Raw genomic sequence first — 17,093 nt, 5'->3', positions numbered from 1 at the left:
TAAAGGTTTCCCTGACGCTATCGGCCGCGTGACTCCGCTGTGACTCGCTTGGGGCATTATGTATCTAGGAAATAAACTCCCGCACGTCCGCGAGGAGTTGGGGTGCGTAGGCCGAGTCTTTCTGGCAGGGGATCGTCAGGAGGCTTGTCAGCGTTTCGAGGTGGCCGAGTTCGCGATATGCGCGCATCTCGACCTGCTTGACGCCGGCCTCGGAAAGAAGCGTGTTTAAGAGTGTAGAATGGCTGATGGGCACCACCTGGTCCTTTCCGCCGTGGATCAGGAGGAACTTGGGGGGGAGGAACGAGGGGTCGACGATCCCCCGCGATTCCACAAGCAGGTGTGCGGGGGAATGCAAGAGGCATTGTCCATGCGAAGGGCCACTCGAGCGGCGTAGGTAGCTTAGATGCTCGGTACCCTGCTCCATTTCGTGGCGATACTCTTTCACCACATCGCTCACGCCGGCCAGGAGCACGACTCCGGCGAGATGTGGAAGGCGGACTTGGGGAACGTATATCTCGAGATTCTTCAGACGCATGGCGACCTGCTCGCGCTTCTCGGCCTGGAGAGCACCGTGCGGTGAAGCGCCGGCGCTACTCTCCTCGCCATGCGCAATGGCATTCACCACGAGCGTGTGACTGAGCACGGTCGCCTCTTGGATCAGCGTCAGGCTCACGAGGTGCGCGGATAGGCCAAAGCCCATCACATAGATGCTGGCGGGGTTGCCGCCATAGCTGCTAATATGCGCGCCGACCCAGCTGAGCGCCAGGCGCAGGTCGATTACCGACTGCCGGATGCGCGATGCGGGGTAATACGTAATGTCGGGGACCACGACACAGTAGCCCAGCTTGCGCATGCTCAGTGCAAGCTGAAGATAGGTTTTGCGATGTCCCAGGATGCTGCTGGGAAGGATCGGAGCAGGCACAATCACCAACACAGGCACGCCGCGCTGGATGCCCAGGCCCGTCACTTCGGGCGCGGCGAGTGTGGAGCGTGGCTCGGGGCCTGCCGTGCGCGGTGCAGGGTATACATCGAGGACTTGCCGAGAGAATGGGATTCCATAGGGAATGGTATCAAAAATAGGCTCACCCCGCTCCTTGGCGCGGGTGTAGTATACATATCGCAGGAACCAGTCGTGCGCAATGCGAATATTCCAGAGGCAGGCCCAAACGTACTGTGCCGATGCTTTGACCACCTTGACACACCGCAGCGGAGCAAGGGGCAGAAAGGGAATCAGCCGCGCAAGAGCAGCAGAGCCCAGCAGTGCGTACGGCGGTGGGTCTTGCTGGGCCACGAGGAGATAGGCCGTCCAGGCCACGCTGTATACTACCAATACAAACAGGAAAGGAAGGAGAGCGACAGCGCTGCGTTAGTTTCATAGCGTACCCTAATCCAAGCAGGGGAACTTCTGTGAGTAGAAACGACGTACCGATCGACAAAAGCGTCGCCCCCAACAACAACGGCACCAGCACCGCGGTTAAGCTGATCATCACTGCCAGCGCGACTCCATGTACGACAGGCGATAGCGGCTCTGTTCGCTGCCGCATCTTCAAACCGTTTCCACGGTTCACACGATGCCCCGACGACGCGCTCCCGCTACGCCTCCGGCCGCCGGATCCGCGTACATCGGTCATGCTGTGCCGTCCCCAACGAGCAACGTGCGCGCCTGCGGCTACCCCACATGTGCGTGCATGGACCTCCACTTAGCCAAAACCGTCAACACGAACACGTGATACGTATATACATTTGCACGTGATTTTTTATTGCGGTGCGTGGTCTAGACAGCAGGCAGGGCGAAGCCCAGTTTATCGTCACAACCAGCAAGATGGCTCACGCGAACGTTTGGTTCTCGCACCCCGTACGTATTCATGGTTATGATGAGCGGAATGCTGACCGTCTTCTAGCGTAACTTCGGCAAGGGCTCTCGCCAGTGGTATGTATCGGCGCGCTAGGCAGCGCAACGGGCGAAGGAAGGTGGCACAAGTCGCGTGCAGACAGGGTGAAAACGACTCGAGTGGCGCTTTGCGCGCAGGAGCGTGTGTCGTTTTGTCGCTAATCATGTGTGCATTGACGAGTGCGTGGTGCGCAAGAGTTGGCCGTTTTCACCGCTGCGTCACGTCGACCGCCCCTTGCTTCCTCGCGCCTAAGGAGAGCATGTATACTAACCTTACAGCCGCGTCTGTGGCAACCAGGGCGGTATCGTCCGCAAGTACGGCCTCAACATTTGCCGCCAGTGCTTCCGTGAGAAGGCGCACGACATTGGTTTCACCAAGTTCCGCTAAATACTCTATGCCTAGCATGGCCACCTCTTTGGCATGATGCCCTTGCACAACGCTAAAGAATTTGTGCAATGCACGTCTGCTATAGACTCGTGTATTCCTGATGCCCCAAAATGCATGGTGATTGCTACCTCTATTACGAACTCACGCCTTGGCGCCGGCGGCCGAAGCCGTTGCTGCGGCCTTGATGGGCCTTGCCCATCCCCGGCGGATCAGCCAGCGGACTACTGCAGGGGTGATGGCAGCCGTAACGCCAGCACGCACCGGAAGCAGGATGGTCTTGTGAATGCCATAGGCGAGTACAAACTCGGTCGAGAGACGCGCGATCATCTCGTCCCACTCCGTCGGCTGGTCTTCGGCGGCGACGAGCTTGCGCGCCTTCTCAGTGTCAGGCGACTGCTCCGCAGGCTCCTCTTCCTTCTTGGCGAGGCCGACCCAGTCGCGGACCACGCGCTCGAGCTCCCGCACATTATCACCACCGTAGAAGTGGATCGCTGCAAACGTCAGACCGCAGTCGATAGTCGACATCAGGAAGTAGATGCCGAGCGCCCACCATCCGTAGCGGCGCATGATCGTGCGCAGGCGCTGGCGGAGACTACCGGTCGGTGGCGCCTCGTCCTCCATATGGGTCTCGGCCGCCTTGGCCGCGTCCTTGGTTTTTTGCTCCATGGTCTCCCCAATAGGCTTAGGTGGTGGGGCACCCGCCGCGAATGCGCGCGACATACGCAGGATGGGGCTCGCGAGCGGCTGCATGGCCACCGCGCGGCCAGTTAGCGCTTGCGGCACAGCCCGCTGGACGCTGCGATGCAGGGGCATCGGCATCGCCATCCGGGTCGTAGCACGGACCGCTTGAAGCGGACGGGCACGAAGCAGAGGGGCTACAGACATCAGGTACGACGGGGTACTCCGCATCCTATTACCAAGTCACCGACAACAACGGTTTGCCTGCACGGACGCCACGATGTCGCACGTTGAGGCCGCTGACAAATCACAAATTCCATTGCGTTCTGAACCGTGCTCCTTTGTGGAGGTCTACAATGCGCGTGAGGCGCTCGCCGCTTCGGCGAGCTGTACAAGTTCTTCCAAGTCGCCGCTTTGCGAGCAGAGCTGGAAGAAGGACGAGTCGTTCTTCTTGAGCAAGTTATTAGGCGAGTCGTACTCGACAACGTAGCCCTTGTCCAAGACAAGGACCTTGTCATAGTCAATAATGGTCTTGAGGCGGTGGGCGACCGTGAGAATCGTCGCGCCAGGCGCCATTTGCTCACGGATAGTGCGCTGGATGAGTGTATCGGACTCTGAGTCGAGATTTGCGGTGCTTTCGTCGAGAATGAGGATACGGCTGTTGCGCATCTTGAGCAGGCCGCGGGCGAGCGAGAGAAGCTGGCGTTGACCGGCGCTAAAGTTGGCACCGCCCTGGTCGACCTCGTCGTCAAGCGACTTGACGACACTCGTCTCACTCGGCATAAAGCTACCATCCAGCGTACCGGATGCGAGCTGGCAGCGCTGCAGAGCAAACCACATCTCGGCATCCTCACACGCTCCGAAAGGATCGAGGTTCGAGCGGACCGTTCCTTTGAACAGCTGCGAGTCCTGGGGGATGATGGTCAGGCGGCTGCGCAGCGCTTCCAATGTAATCGTGGAGATGTCAATACCGTCGATCACGATCGAGCCCGACTCGGCTTCGAGGAAGCGGAAAAAGGCGAGCGATAGCGTCGACTTGCCGCTGCCGGTACGGCCGACAATACCGACCTTCTCGCCAGGGGTAATACTGAACGCAACCTTGGTCAGGGCCAGCGGGAATTCAGGGCCGTAGCGAACAGACAGCTCCTTAATCTCAATCGCACCCGTGTCGGTCGGCCAATGCGCCGGGGGCGCGACGCCACCACGGTTCTCAGACGGGATGTCGATGTACTCGCCAATGCGCTCGACCGAGTTCAGGCTGATTTCGACGTTGGCGTACAGGCGCACGAGCCAGAGCACGACTTCGACCAGGGTGATGGCATACGACAGGGTGAAGCCAGCCAATGCCGCATCCGAAGCGCTCAAAAGTAAGAACAGCGAGGCGCTAAAGGTGACCAAGGCGCCGGACAAGTCGCAGTAAATACTCAGCCAGCGGTTCTCGTACCAGAGAAGCAAAAAGGCGCGGTTCCACTTGTCAATGAGGCTGAGGCACTGGCGCATCACGCGCTCGCCATCGCTGTACGCGCGAATCGTAACCATGCCCGAAATGGTCTCACCGACGAGTGTATAGAGCGGCGAACGCTGCACACTCTCAATTCGCTTTACAACGCGTGAGGAAGAGAGATAGAGCGTTCCGATAGCATAGTACATGGCCAGCACAAAACCAAGTAGGAAGAAGAACTTGGGCGTTGCCCAGCAAATGACACCGATGATGGACACGAGCGAGATCGAGTACTCCAACACGGCGAGCAGCACAAAGGAGAGCTCGCGATCAAGCTCCTCTGTGTCGCGCGCGAGTCGATTGGTGATACGCCCAATCGGCGTTTTGTCGTAAAATTGCGGCTTGGCAAGGAGTAGCGCGCGAATCAGGCGGTTGTACAAACGTGTCGAGGACCACAGCGATGCCTGGTACTGCACATAGTAGCAGACAAAACTCATGAGCATAAAAGCAACAAAAATCAAGGCGTACCCTTTCAGATAGTACACCGTGTTGTCTTCGCGGAGTAAGGTCTGCGTGCGAGACTCCAGGGCAGCCACTGCCCATGTGTGCACGGATCGCACCACTGCCGCGGTCGTACTATCGTAGGACCGCGCCCAGTCACGAAGCCAGGCACCGCTTCCGATCTCCATGGCGCGAATAGTGACGTACATTGAGACGATTGTAACCCAGATGATGACGGCAACCCTGCCAGACGACGCGACCGAGCCCATATACAGCTTGTAAAGCGAAAGACTCGATTGCTCACGCGAGATTTTCTCTTCGTTCTTGTCTGCATTCTCCTTCCGCTTGCGACTCTCCAGCGCCTTTTCCCATCGCTGCGTCTTTAATGCCTCGTCTTCTTCGACCTGCACCTGCTCGTCTTCGTGGGCTTCTTCGCCTAGACTCTTGGTGGACGTCATCTCGCGAATCTGACCTTGGGCCAGCAGCACTGAAGGCTTGCCCTGCGCCGAAATGCGACCACCGTCCATCACCGCAACGTAGGCAGAGTTGGGGAGCATGAGTGTGACTGCGTGTGTCACGAGTACAATAGTGCGACCCTTAGCCAGTGGACCGCGGAAACACTTTTCGCACAGGTGTCGGGCAGTGTGAGCGTCAACAGCGGACAAGGCATCGTCAATCAGGATGTACTTAGCGTTCGAGTAAAAGGCACGCGCCAGGGAGATGCGCGCTTTCTGGCCGCCCGAGAGCGACGTGCCCTTCTCACCCACCTCGGTCTCGTCGTGGAACTCCAAGATATCAAGGTCCGGCTCAAGTGCGCAGGCCTTGAGCACCTCACGGTAGCGACTTTCGTCATACTTGGCACCAAACAAAATGTTCTCGCGAACGGTTGTGCCGAGGAGCCAGGCGCTCTGGGGGCAGTACGCCGCCGACTCTGCCAGGTGCGTATGCGGGTCTGGTTGCACCATCGAGCGCGCAATGGGCCATGGCATGACCGTCTCCCCCTTCACCCGACGGAGCTCACCCATGAGGGCCAGTAAAATTGACGTCTTGCCAGAGCCCACAGGGCCGACCACAAGACTGATCTCACCCGTAGGGAATGAGCAAGTAATATCACGCAGCTTGAACTGTTCCTCCGTATCCTGCTCAGATGCATAGGTAAAGGTGGCATTCTTAAAGCCGATTGCATCGGGTCCTCCCGAAAAGTGGTCCGCCTCCGAGCTCGGGTTGAGCAGCTGCTCGTACTTGGTCGTATCCGGCTGTTGCATGTACTTGTCCACACGGCGCACCGACACAATCGCTCCCAGCATCCAGTGGATCATACCCGGCAATCCCGTGAGCGGTGCACGGAGCGTATTGAACAGGGCCAGCGCCGTAAAAGCGGTCTCTGCCGTGAGCGCCTTCTTAAACACAAGCGTGTGCACTCCAAACGTCGCCATCGTTACGAGCATGGGCGTGCCCACAAATGTCAGAGAGATAAAGAGCTGGAGGATATTGCTGAAGCGCAGCAGATTGAGCTCTTTCCGACGCGTTTCGGCCATGCGCACCTCAAATGGCTTCTCCCAAGCAAAGAACTTGACCGTTTTGATACAAGCAAGGACTTCGCCCGCGAGGTCGAGACGCGCATCGGTCGCCTTTAGCATCCGCTCCGAGACCTCGGTCGACAAGCGGATCAGGTATGACTGCAACGGGATAGTAAGCACAAGGAGGATTAGGCCAACGGCCGCCGACATGCCAAGGAGATTGATCAGATAAACAATGCCCAGCACGACCGACAAGGGCTCTTGCGGGAAGAGTTGGTGAATGTAGGACGAGAACTCGGCAACTTGGCTAACGTCGACCGACACAAGGTTGGTGACCTGGCCATCTGTTGCGGCCCCCTGTTCTTCCTCGTCGTCTCCCTTCTCCTTGCTGTCTTCTGCATCCTCGTCCGAAGACCCCTTCTTTGCACTAATGCTTCGGCGCATCGTCTTGCTGAGAATCTCAAAGGTAAGAATCGACCGGATCTGCGAGCAGACATGGCGGCCGGTCATGAGACCCTGTGACTGGACGATAGAGAAGAACACCTGGCTGAAAAACATGCCCGAAGCGTAGAGGACACCCATGTGCAGCGGTGGCGCGGCCGCTCCTCCCTCGGCCTGCAGCGTAAAGAAGTTGAGCAGGCGAGAGAGGAATACGATCGGAAGCAGAGTCAGCACCGTGGCCACCAGCCCGCACATGCCCTGGTAAACGAGCATCGGTGCAAAGAATTGAATGAGGCGGCGCCAAAGCGGAACGTACTTGGCATCTGTACCGATGTCTGCGCATTGGTTCGTGCGGAACAGGGCAGTGACTGCTGCGGCGCGGTCGCCTGCCATAATCTGGGGCACATCTGGCAAAGTAATTGGGGTGCGATAGTACTTCAAGATAATCGGTTGCACAAAAGTAAATAGGGCACGACCGAAGAGTGTAGCGTACTGCTCGGGCGGCGTATGGAGCGGTTGTGTATCCTTCGAATAGCTTGCGGCGAGTGTCTCTTCCTCATGTTCGTGCGGCGGCGTAGGCATCGCCGTGCGGAGGTCCTCGTAGTGCGTTTGCTTGTGCATTGTGTTGTACAGTGCTGTCAGCTTCGACGGCAGTGGATGTGTCACCGGTGTAGTAACAATCGCTGTAAATATAGTCACAGCAAGTGCCGTCTGGACTGCCGTGACCACACGCACTGCCTGTGACGTCGGCGCTAGGAAACTGGTGCGCAGATTCGACACAATCACGACCAAATAGACCGAAGAAAGCAGCACCTTTTGCGCAATCAACGGTTTGTGCTTCCATAAGGCAGTCGCGCTAAGTGCGGTGGCATACACCCAAAACACGATCCAGCGAGCCTCCCATTCTGCGGAAAGTGCGCTGCCGGCGACGTGCGTGATGCAAATCAATGCTGCAGCGGCAAGTTCGACGAGCGACTTGACGTGTTGCACACGCTGGCAATTCTCCTTGACTTCTGCGTCGCGGAATGTCTCTTTGATGGCAAGAGCAGCATCAATGAGCACGGCATTCTCTGTCTGAAAAACGCGCTGTGCTGCGTTGGGCTTGGGCGGCTGCGGCGCGAGCGGCGTCTCTTCTGTTGCGCGCTCAGTCGGATGGTAAAAGTTGGAGGATTCCGGGTTGAGGTTTGCGACTTCACGAGCGAGTTCTTCTTGGCGCTTCTTCTTATCTACTGCGCTGCTCACGAACCACCAGGCACCAGAGGCGGTGAGGATGGCGAGCGGCACGACACCGTTCAAGATTTCAGCTCGAAAGCATGGATTCCAGTCCACGGTACCAAATGGGGTGAGCCAGCACGACTGGCCACTCTGCGTGTCTAAAACAGACAGCATGCAAGGCAATACGGCGGCGCGCGTGCTTATAATTTATACCCGGGCGAATTCTGTCAAAATGAAGCGCTGCACTTTATCTCGCGCCACCTCCACTCTGCATATGACTCAGCGGAATGCAGCGGCAGAACGCACGGTGCAGGTGTGTCACTAGGGAATTACGGAATGCGATGCGACTGCGCCTCGGAAGCGGCTTGGGTCAGCTCGTCCAAGTCGCCACTCTGGGCGCAGAGGTGGTAAAATGACGAGTTTGGCTTCGCGAGCAGGTTCGCAGGCGAGTCGAACTCGAGAACGTGGCCCTTGTCCAAGACAAGGACCTTGTCATAGTCAATAATGGTCTTGAGGCGGTGGGCGACCGTGAGAATCGTCACGCCAGGCGCCATTTGCTCACGGATAGTGCGCTGGATGAGTGTGTCGGACTCTGAGTCGAGATTTGCGGTGCTCTCGTCGAGAATGAGGATGCGGCTGTTGCGCATCTTGAGCAGGCCGCGGGCGAGCGAGAGAAGCTGGCGTTGACCGGCGCTAAAGTTGGCGCCACCTTGCTCGACAGCGTCATCAAGCGTCTTGATCACACTCGTATCGCTCGGCCTGAAGGCACCATCGTGCGTGCCCGTGGCAAGCTGGCAGCGCTGCAGCGCAAACCACATGTCGCCATCGTCGCATGTCCCAAACGGATCGAGGTTTGCACGGACCGTGCCGCGGAAGAGCTGCGAGTCCTGGGGAATAATGGTCAGGCGGCTGCGCAGTGCCTCGAGTGTGATGTTGGAAATGTCGATCCCGTCGATCACGATCGAGCCCGACTCGGCTTCGAGGAAGCGGAAAAAGGCAAGAGACAGCGTTGACTTACCGCTGCCCGTACGGCCGACAATACCGACCTTTTCGCCAGGGGTGATGGTAAAAGAGACATCGGTAAGTGCGAGCGGGAATTCCGGGCCGTAGCGCACGGACAGCCCCTTGATATCGATGCTCCCTGAGTCGGTCGGCCAGTGCGCAGGCGGCAAAGATCCGCCGGCACGCTCCGACTCGATGCTGATGTACTCGCCGATGCGCTCGACCGAGTTCATGTTAATCTCCACGACCGAGTACAAACGCACGAGCCACAAAACGACGTCGACGAGCGTAATGGCATACGATAGCGTGAAGCCAGCCAGCGCTGCGTCCGCCGTGCCAAGCAGGAGGAAGAGCGCAGCGGTGAGCGTCACGCCGGCGCCCGACACATCGCAGCAGATGCTCAGCCAGCGATTCTCGTACCACAAGAAAAGGAACGCACGGTTCCACTTATCGACCAGGTTCAGGCACTGGCGCATCACACGCTCGCCGTCGCTGTACGCGCGAATCGTGACCATACCCGAGATGGTCTCACCGACGAGAGTATACAACGGCGAGCGCTGCACACTCTCGATGCGCTTCAGGTCGCGCGACGAGGCAAGGTACAGCGAGCCAATGGTAAAGTACATGGCCATCACCACACCGAGCACAAGCAAAAACTTGGGCGTCGCCCAGCAGATGACTGCAATGATCGCCACGAGCGAAATCAGGTTCTCGACCGTCATTTGCATAACGGGCGACAGCTCCTGGTCGATTTCCTCCATATCGCGTGACAACCGGTTCGTAATACGCCCGATCGGCGTCTTGTCGTAGAACTGCGGCTTGGCAAAGAGCAGTGCACGGATGAGGCGGTTGTACAAGCGCGCGGATGCCTGCAGCGACGCCTGGAACTGGAGCAGATCACAGACAAAACTAAGCACGATGAAGCCCACCACGATCGCCGCGTAGCCTTTCAGGTAGTACACAGTACGGTCCTCTTCCAGCACGGTGCTCTCCTTGAGCAGCTGTTCCGGCACGGAGCGGACGTAGTGCACGGCGTGCAGCAGCACCTCGCGGTGGCCTTCGTACGACCGCGCCCAGTTGCGCAGCCAAGCGCCACTCCCGACGTCCACGGCACGAATACTGACGTACATCGCCGTCAGCACAAGCCAAATGAGGACCGCCGCGCCAGTCTTGTGCGCGACCGAGCCCATGTACAGCCAGTATAGCGAAGTGCTCGACTGCTCACGCGCAATCTTTTCCTCATTCTTATCGGCCAGCGCCTTGCGCGCACGGCGCTCCTGCGCCTTTTCCCAGCGCACCTTTTGCAGCGACTCGTCCTCGACGGCGGTGTCCTCATCGGCCGCCTCGAGCTGCACCGCACTCCCCTCCTTGATATGGCCCTGGGCAAGGAGCGCAGCCGGCTTTCCCTGCGCTGCAATCCGCCCGCCATCCATCACGATTGCGTACGATGCGCTCGGGAGCATGAGCGTCACGGCGTGCGTCACGAGCACGATCGTGCGGCCCTTGGCCAGCGGGCCCCGGAAGCACTTTTCGTTCAGGTGGCGCGCCGTGTGGGCATCGACGGCCGACAAGGCATCGTCGATGAGAATGTGTTTCGCGTTTGAGTAGAATGCCCGTGCCAGGGAGATGCGCGCTTTCTGGCCGCCCGAGAGCGACGTGCCCTTTTCGCCCACCTCGGTCTCGTCGTGATACTCGAGGATATCGAGGTCCGGCTCGAGCGCGCAGGCCTTGAGCACCTCGCAGTAGCGGCCTTGATCGTACTTGGCGCCAAACAAAATGTTTTGGCGCACGGTCGTGCCGAGAAGCCAGGCGCTCTGGGAGCAGTATGCGACCGACTCGGTCAGGTGCGTCTCCGGATCCGGCTCGACCAGCGAGCGTGCAATAGGGCACGGCATGCGCGTCGTGCCCGAGACGCGGTGCAGCTCGCCCATCATTGCAAGCAAAAGCGACGTCTTGCCCGAGCCTACCGGGCCGATCACGCAGCTGATCTCGCCGACCGGAAAGAGGCAGTTGAGATTTTGCAACGAGAACTGGCTCTCTTCGCCATAGCTGAACGTTGCGTCCACGAACCCAATCTTGGAGAACGAAGGAGGAGTGTACACTGCGTCTTGCGGGACGTTGGCGAGCAGCTGGTCGTACTTGCCCGTGTCCGGCTGTTGGAGGTAGTTGTCGATACGGCGCACCGACACGACAGCGTTCAGGAGCCAGTGGATGAGCTGCGGCAGATCCGCAAGCGGCCGGCGCAGCGTGTTGAACAGCGCAAGCGCCGTAAAAGCCGTCTCGGCGGTGAGCGTCTTTTGGAAGACGAGCGTATGTGCGCCAAAGGTCGCCATCGTCACGAGCATCGGCGTGCCAATAAACGTAATGTGGTTCAGGATCGAAAAGAAAAAGTTGAGGCGCAGGAGACGTAGCTCCTTGGTACGCGTCTCGCCCATGCGCACTTCGAACGGCTTTTCCCACGCAAAGAACTTGACCGTCTTGATGCAGGTAAGGACCTCGCTTGCGAGGTTCATGCGCTCGTCTGTCGCACGCAGCATGCGCGTCTGGATCGAGACGAGGACGCGCGAGAGGTACGCCTGGAATGGGATCATGACCACCAGCAGAATCAGGCCAATGACGGCCGACATGCCCAGGAGCGACACCAAGTAAACGATGCCGAGGATCACCGTCAGCGGCTGCTCCGGCACGAGAAAGTGTGTGTACGCCGCAAACTCGCTCACGCGGTTCACGTCGACCGACACCAAGTTTGTCACCTGGCCGTCGGTTGCCGGCGCCGCGTCGTCTTCCGTGTCGTCGTCCGACGTGCGTTCCACCGGCGTGTCGTCGGCCTTCTTGAGCGAGATGCTGCGGCGCATCGTCTTGCTAAGGATCTCAAACGTAAGTACGGCGCGGATCTGCACGCAGATGTGGCGGCCGGTCATGAGCGCCTGCGACTGAAAGACGGAGAGGAGCGTCTGGCTGCCAAACATGGCCAGCGCAAAAAGCACGCCCATGTGCAGCGGCGCCTCGCTGCTCTTGGCGCGCTCCGAAAAGAAGCTGAGCAGGCGCGAGAGGAAGTAAACCGGCACAATCGTCATGATTGTCGTCACCAGCGAGCAGCTGCACTGATACACGACCAGCGGCAGGAAGTTTTTCAGCAGGCGCACCCACAGCGACGGCTGATCTCCCGGCCGACTCACTTTCTCGTTCGAGCGGAACATGGACACCACGGCGGCCGCACGGTCGCCCAGCATGAGCTGCGGGACGTCGGGAAGCGTGATCGGCTGGAAGTAGTACTTGATGATGGCCGGCTGCACAAACGCAAAGAGCGCGCGGCTCAGCAGCGACGCGTGCTGTTCCGGCGGCGGCGGCAGGTCTGCGTCCGCCGAGTAGCTTGCAATGACCTCTTCACCGCCGCGGCGCTCGTGGGGCGGCGTCGGCATCGCCGTGCGCAGCTGGCTGTAGACGGTGCGCTTGTGCATCGTGTCGTACAGCGCACGCAACTTGTGCGGCACAGTCTGCGACATCGGCGTGACGTAGCTCAGCGCCGCCATGCACAGCGCGAGCACGAGCTGCACACCGGTCAGGATCCGCGTCGGCGCCGCGTCTTTTGCCACGAGACTCGTGCGCCAGTTGGATACAGTCACGAGCAGGTAAAGCGTCGACAAGAGCGTCTTTTGCATCAGGAATCCGCGGCCAGTGCGCAGCGTGTACAGCGACAGTGCCGTGCCGTACAGCCAGAACACAATCCAGGAACGCTCCCATTCTGCCGACAGCGACGCGCCAGCAATGTGCGTCAGAGCAAGCATGGCCGCAACGACGCACTCGAGAATGCGCTTGGCACGATGTTCCTGCGCGATGCGCTCGTGCGTCGCGCACGACGACAAATCTTCCTTGATCGAGAGCGCGGCGTCGATTACCACCGCATTTTCCGTCTGAAAGACGCGCTCCGCCGGCGTCGTCGCCTGCACGATCGGCGACGTCTCGCTCGACTCGGGGAATGTCTGGTAAAAGTTGGACGAGTCAGGGTTCAGCTGCGCGACCTCGCGCGCAAACTTTTCTTGGCGGTGGCGCTTATCGACCGCCACGGCCGCCGCCCAAAAAATGGCAGAGAGCACGATTGCCGCATAGGGAAGCGCGGCGTTTAAAACTTCCGCGCGGAAGCATGGGTTCCAGTCAACCGTCCCAAACGGGGACAGCCAGCAGGGGCCACTGCTCGAGACGAGCGTTCCCAAGGCGCTGGGCATCAACGTCGGTCGTGACCTGTCAGCAGCACCTGCAGGAGGCTTGTGCGTCGTATGACTAATCCTGCACCTTCATGCGGCGCGTCGTGCAGGGACGTGGCCTCGGAGTGCGGAGACTGGCGGCCGCTGCGGCCCCACGCCGGGGTCTCTGTGCGGGATGGATGCTCGGGGTGCGTGCGGCAGCGGAACGCGCGCTGCATAGCCAAGGTCCGGTGGGCGCGCGGCGGTCGAAAGCGTTTACGCTCGACGATCTTCCAGACCGCGTCGATGCGCCGCAGGAGCGCGTCGTCGCGCCGCCCGAGCCGGAATGGCCGCCGCTCGCGCTGAATGTGCTTGATAACATGCGCAAGTTTCCCAACTGCCTGCTGCTTACGCGCGTGGGTGGATTCTACGAGGTGCGTGCACTGGCTTACCCAGTCGTACTTTGAGCAGGCACCGCAGCTGGCGGCCGACATCAGCATCAAGCTTGCGACGCGCCGGTGGGCGGGGCAGGTCGTGCCAATGTCGGGATTTCCGATCCACCAGCTCGACAAGTACCTCAAGGTGCTCGTCCAGGAAAAAGGGCGGCTCGTTGCGATCTGCGAAGAGTTTAAAGAGAGCCCATCGAGCGCTTCGTTCTCGCGGCGCGTGACGCGTATCGTGTCGCCCGGCACGCTAATCGACGAGCGCTTCCTCGATCCGTTCTCGAATAATTTTATCCTTGCCCTGTCCAAGACCCACGCCGGCTACGGTATCGCCTGGCTTGATGTGAGCACGGCTGATTTTCAGACTGGCCAGTGTGCCGACGAAAAAGAGGTGCGCGACGAGATTGTACGCATCCAGCCCCGCGAGGTCGTGCTTGTCGATGGCCAGCTGGGGCCGGACGCAGCGCTCGTGTACGAGGCCATGGATATGATTCACGCCGCGGTTGCAGCGGTTGAGCCTCGGCGCGACGCGCTCGACCTGCGGCATGTGCCGGCGCATGCGTCGGACGCGGAGCGCGACGCAATCGCAGTGCTCACGTACTACCTCGAGACGCGCCTCATGGAGCACATGCCGGGCCTGCACATTGACACGTCCGAAGGCACACTCGGCGCTGCGGACGACCAGGTGATGCACCTCGACGCCCATACGCTCGGTGCCCTCGAAATCCGCGAGACGGCGCGCGACGGCAGCGTGCGGGGAAGCCTGACTAGCATTGTGCGCCGGACCATGACACAAGGCGGCACGCGGCTCCTCACGCAGTGGCTCGCACAGCCCAGCACCTCGATACCCCTGATTCGCGCACGCCACGCGCTCGTCGACTGGCTGCTTCAGCGCCCGTTTCTTCGCAAAGATCTGCGTACGCTGCTGCGGGGCGGCGTCGGCGATATTTTGCGTACGCTGCAGCGTATTAGCCTGCGGCGCAACGACGAGCAAGACTTGCTGGAAGTGCGCGACTTTGTGCGCACCTCGGACGCACTGGTGCAGCGCCTGCAGGCCGAGCAGGCGGCCGCAGCGCCCAGCACGCTGGGATGGACCGAGCTCGGGGAGCTGTTGGCCAAGTTCCAGTCGCTGCACGCGCTGGGCGAGCGGCTCGGCGGCGCCATCGATGAGCGCGTGATTGAAAAACGTATCCAGCGCCAAGAGGCCATGGAGCAGTCGCGCGACGTCGCGTACGGCGGAGGGGCGACGCCGACCGATGACCCGCCCAAGCGGCGCACGCGAAAGAGCGAGCCGGCCGCGCTTCTCCTCGACGGGGACTTGTGGGGCGACGACTTTGAGCATCTTATCCGCCCCGACGCCTCGCCGGTGCTCCGTGCGTTCACGGACGAGCACACGAGCCTGCGAAAAGAGGCACGCCGCCTCGAAAATGCGCTGCGTACCGAGTTCCAAGAGCCGGTTACGCTGCGCTTCCTCCTTGGCCAAGGGCACGTTGTGCACTTTGCCAGTGCGCGTGGCGCGCCGAGCGACGCACCCCTATCGCTTGCCTACAAAACAAAGACGACACGGACCTATTACCATGCCGGATGGACCAAGATCGGTATGAAACTCCAAAAGCTGGCGGCGCGCCTGTCGGAGCGCGAGGCCGAGAGCCTCGAGATGCTGCGCCAAGAGGTCCTGCAAGAAACAGCCGCACTGCGGCGCAATGCGCGGCTCATCGACCAGCTTGACGTGCTGCTGTCCTTTGCGCAGGCGGCTGAGGAACTGCACCTCACGCGGCCGACGGTCGACGACTCGACCACGTTTACGATCCACGGCGGGCGCCATCTCGCGGTCGAGATGGGCCTTTTGGAGCGACAGCGCCTCTTTACCAAGAACGATTTGGTGCTCGGTCACAAGGAGTGCATGCACCTCGTCACCGGGCCGAACATGGGCGGAAAGTCGACATTTCTGCGCCAGAATGCAATCCTCAGCGTCCTTGCGCAGGCCGGCAGCTTTGTCCCGGCAGAGGCCGCGCACCTTGGCGTCGTCGACCGCATCTTTTCTCGCGTCGGCGCAAAAGACGACCTCTTCCACTCGCGCAGCACCTTTATGGTCGAGATGGCCGAGACTGCCGAGATCCTGCGACGTGCGACACCACGCAGCTTTGTGATTGCCGACGAAATCGGGCGCGGGACGAATACATCGGTTGGGCTCTCGATTGCGTTTGGTACTCTGCACACGTTGGCGACGCGGATCGGGTGCCGCAGTCTCTTTGCGACCCACTACTACGAACTCGCTGACCTCTTGGAGAGTGCAGAAACTGCACAGGGGGCCGCGCAGGACTTGGCACGCCGTGTCGCATTCGTGTGCACGACACTCGAAACGTGCGGCGAGGGACTGCGGTACTCCCATAAAGTGCGCCCTGGCGTGAATCGCACATCGCATGGCCTAGACGTTGCGCGCCTCGCGGATATGCCGCACGATACCATGGACCTCGCGGCACGTACGCACGCATGGCTCGAGCGCCACGGCGGGCACCGCATCCCTACCCAGGGCCTCGTGACCGACGTACTGTCCTAACTCTCTATGCCCTATCCGCCTCTCCTATTATCCATAGAGCGACGGCTCCGGCGCGCCACCAAACAGCGTCTTCCAGCTCTCCGGCTCCCGCAGCGCAGGGCGCGGAACGCGGCAGAGGCGCGCGGCCGACTCGGCCAGCGCATACGCGTCTCCACGATTGTCGCCCTCGGCGCAGAACTGGAGGAGCGCGAGCATCGTCGGCGGTCCCGCCTCGAGGTACGCGCGTGTCATGCCGCCGCCCGGTACCGGTGGCAGGGTGTCTGCATCGCCGAGGCGTGGCACCTCGGCGAGCCTCGAGGCAGCGGTCTCGACTGCCTTTGGTGGCCGCAGCTGGACTTGCGGCGTGCTGGGTGAGAAACGCAACGTACAGAAACTCGGCATCCGTGCGGAACGCCGCATCGACCGTGGCGATGACGATCACTTCGGCAAAGCCAGCCTCCTCGATCCATGCCATGAGGCGCTCGACAAACGGCGCTTTGCGCGACTGCGTCAGAATGCACACCTACCTTGAGCACCGGACTGCGCTGCTGCACAAATACAACACCCGAGCTCGCCGCTTGGTATACTGCATTAGCTACACCACGTACCGTCGAGCGCGGTGCACACGCCGCCTCCGGGCGTGCCGACCTCGGCAGGCCCGATGAACGGCACGCACTCTGCGCCGTCCAAGCTCGCGACACGCAGGCACTGCAGGTCCGGCGAGTGGATCAGCAGATCCATGGCAAGCTGGGGAACAGAGCCGACGCTGATCACCGGCAGGACCAGCGTCCGCCCGCGAAAGTCGAGCGTCGTGCTCCCTGCTGCTACACAAAAGGGACGTGCCATGGTG

General features: G+C 60.5%; 6 protein-coding genes across 6 annotated transcripts; 1 reads left to right on the top strand and 5 right to left on the bottom strand.

Annotated features, from left to right (window-relative positions):
* Positions 1–64: 64 nt before the first annotated feature.
* On the bottom strand, positions 65–1,487 carry MJAP1_001309 (uncharacterized protein; the record flags this gene model as incomplete). Its single annotated transcript, XM_060265272.1, has 2 exons — positions 65–1,361; positions 1,453–1,487. The coding sequence occupies 2 exons, from the start codon at positions 1,485–1,487 to the stop codon at positions 65–67; spliced, it is 1,332 nt and encodes a 443-aa protein (XP_060121255.1).
* Positions 1,488–2,420: 933 nt separating this feature from the next.
* Positions 2,421–3,104, bottom strand: NAT2 (DUF1279 super; the record flags this gene model as incomplete). The annotated part of the gene is made up of 1 exon (XM_060265271.1): positions 2,421–3,104. The coding sequence occupies one exon, from the start codon at positions 3,102–3,104 to the stop codon at positions 2,421–2,423; it is 684 nt and encodes a 227-aa protein (XP_060121254.1).
* Positions 3,105–3,308: 204 nt separating this feature from the next.
* Positions 3,309–8,249, bottom strand: MJAP1_001307 (uncharacterized protein; the record flags this gene model as incomplete). Its single annotated transcript, XM_060265270.1, has 2 exons — positions 3,309–4,967; positions 5,019–8,249. 2 exons carry the CDS (start codon positions 8,247–8,249, stop codon positions 3,309–3,311), a joined length of 4,890 nt encoding a protein of 1,629 aa, XP_060121253.1.
* Positions 8,250–8,404: 155 nt separating this feature from the next.
* On the bottom strand, positions 8,405–13,303 carry MJAP1_001306 (uncharacterized protein; the record flags this gene model as incomplete). The annotated part of the gene is made up of 1 exon (XM_060265269.1): positions 8,405–13,303. The coding sequence occupies one exon, from the start codon at positions 13,301–13,303 to the stop codon at positions 8,405–8,407; it is 4,899 nt and encodes a 1,632-aa protein (XP_060121252.1).
* Positions 13,304–13,461: 158 nt separating this feature from the next.
* MJAP1_001305 (uncharacterized protein) lies at positions 13,462–16,264 on the top strand (the record flags this gene model as incomplete). Its single annotated transcript, XM_060265268.1, has 2 exons — positions 13,462–13,695; positions 13,718–16,264. The coding sequence occupies 2 exons, from the start codon at positions 13,462–13,464 to the stop codon at positions 16,262–16,264; spliced, it is 2,781 nt and encodes a 926-aa protein (XP_060121251.1).
* A 27-nt stretch (positions 16,265–16,291) lies between these two features.
* Positions 16,292–17,089, bottom strand: MJAP1_001304 (uncharacterized protein; the record flags this gene model as incomplete). Its single annotated transcript, XM_060265267.1, has 4 exons — positions 16,292–16,610; positions 16,633–16,748; positions 16,771–16,829; positions 16,852–17,089. The coding sequence occupies 4 exons, from the start codon at positions 17,087–17,089 to the stop codon at positions 16,292–16,294; spliced, it is 732 nt and encodes a 243-aa protein (XP_060121250.1).
* Positions 17,090–17,093: the final 4 nt, after the last annotated feature.

This window comes from Malassezia japonica, chromosome 2 (genome assembly GCF_029542785.1).
Source record: "Malassezia japonica chromosome 2, complete sequence".
NCBI classification, from domain to species: Eukaryota; Fungi; Basidiomycota; class Malasseziomycetes; order Malasseziales; family Malasseziaceae; genus Malassezia; species Malassezia japonica.
The sequence above is the reverse complement of the archived record's forward strand: the minus strand, read 5'-3'. Positions and strand labels throughout refer to the sequence as shown.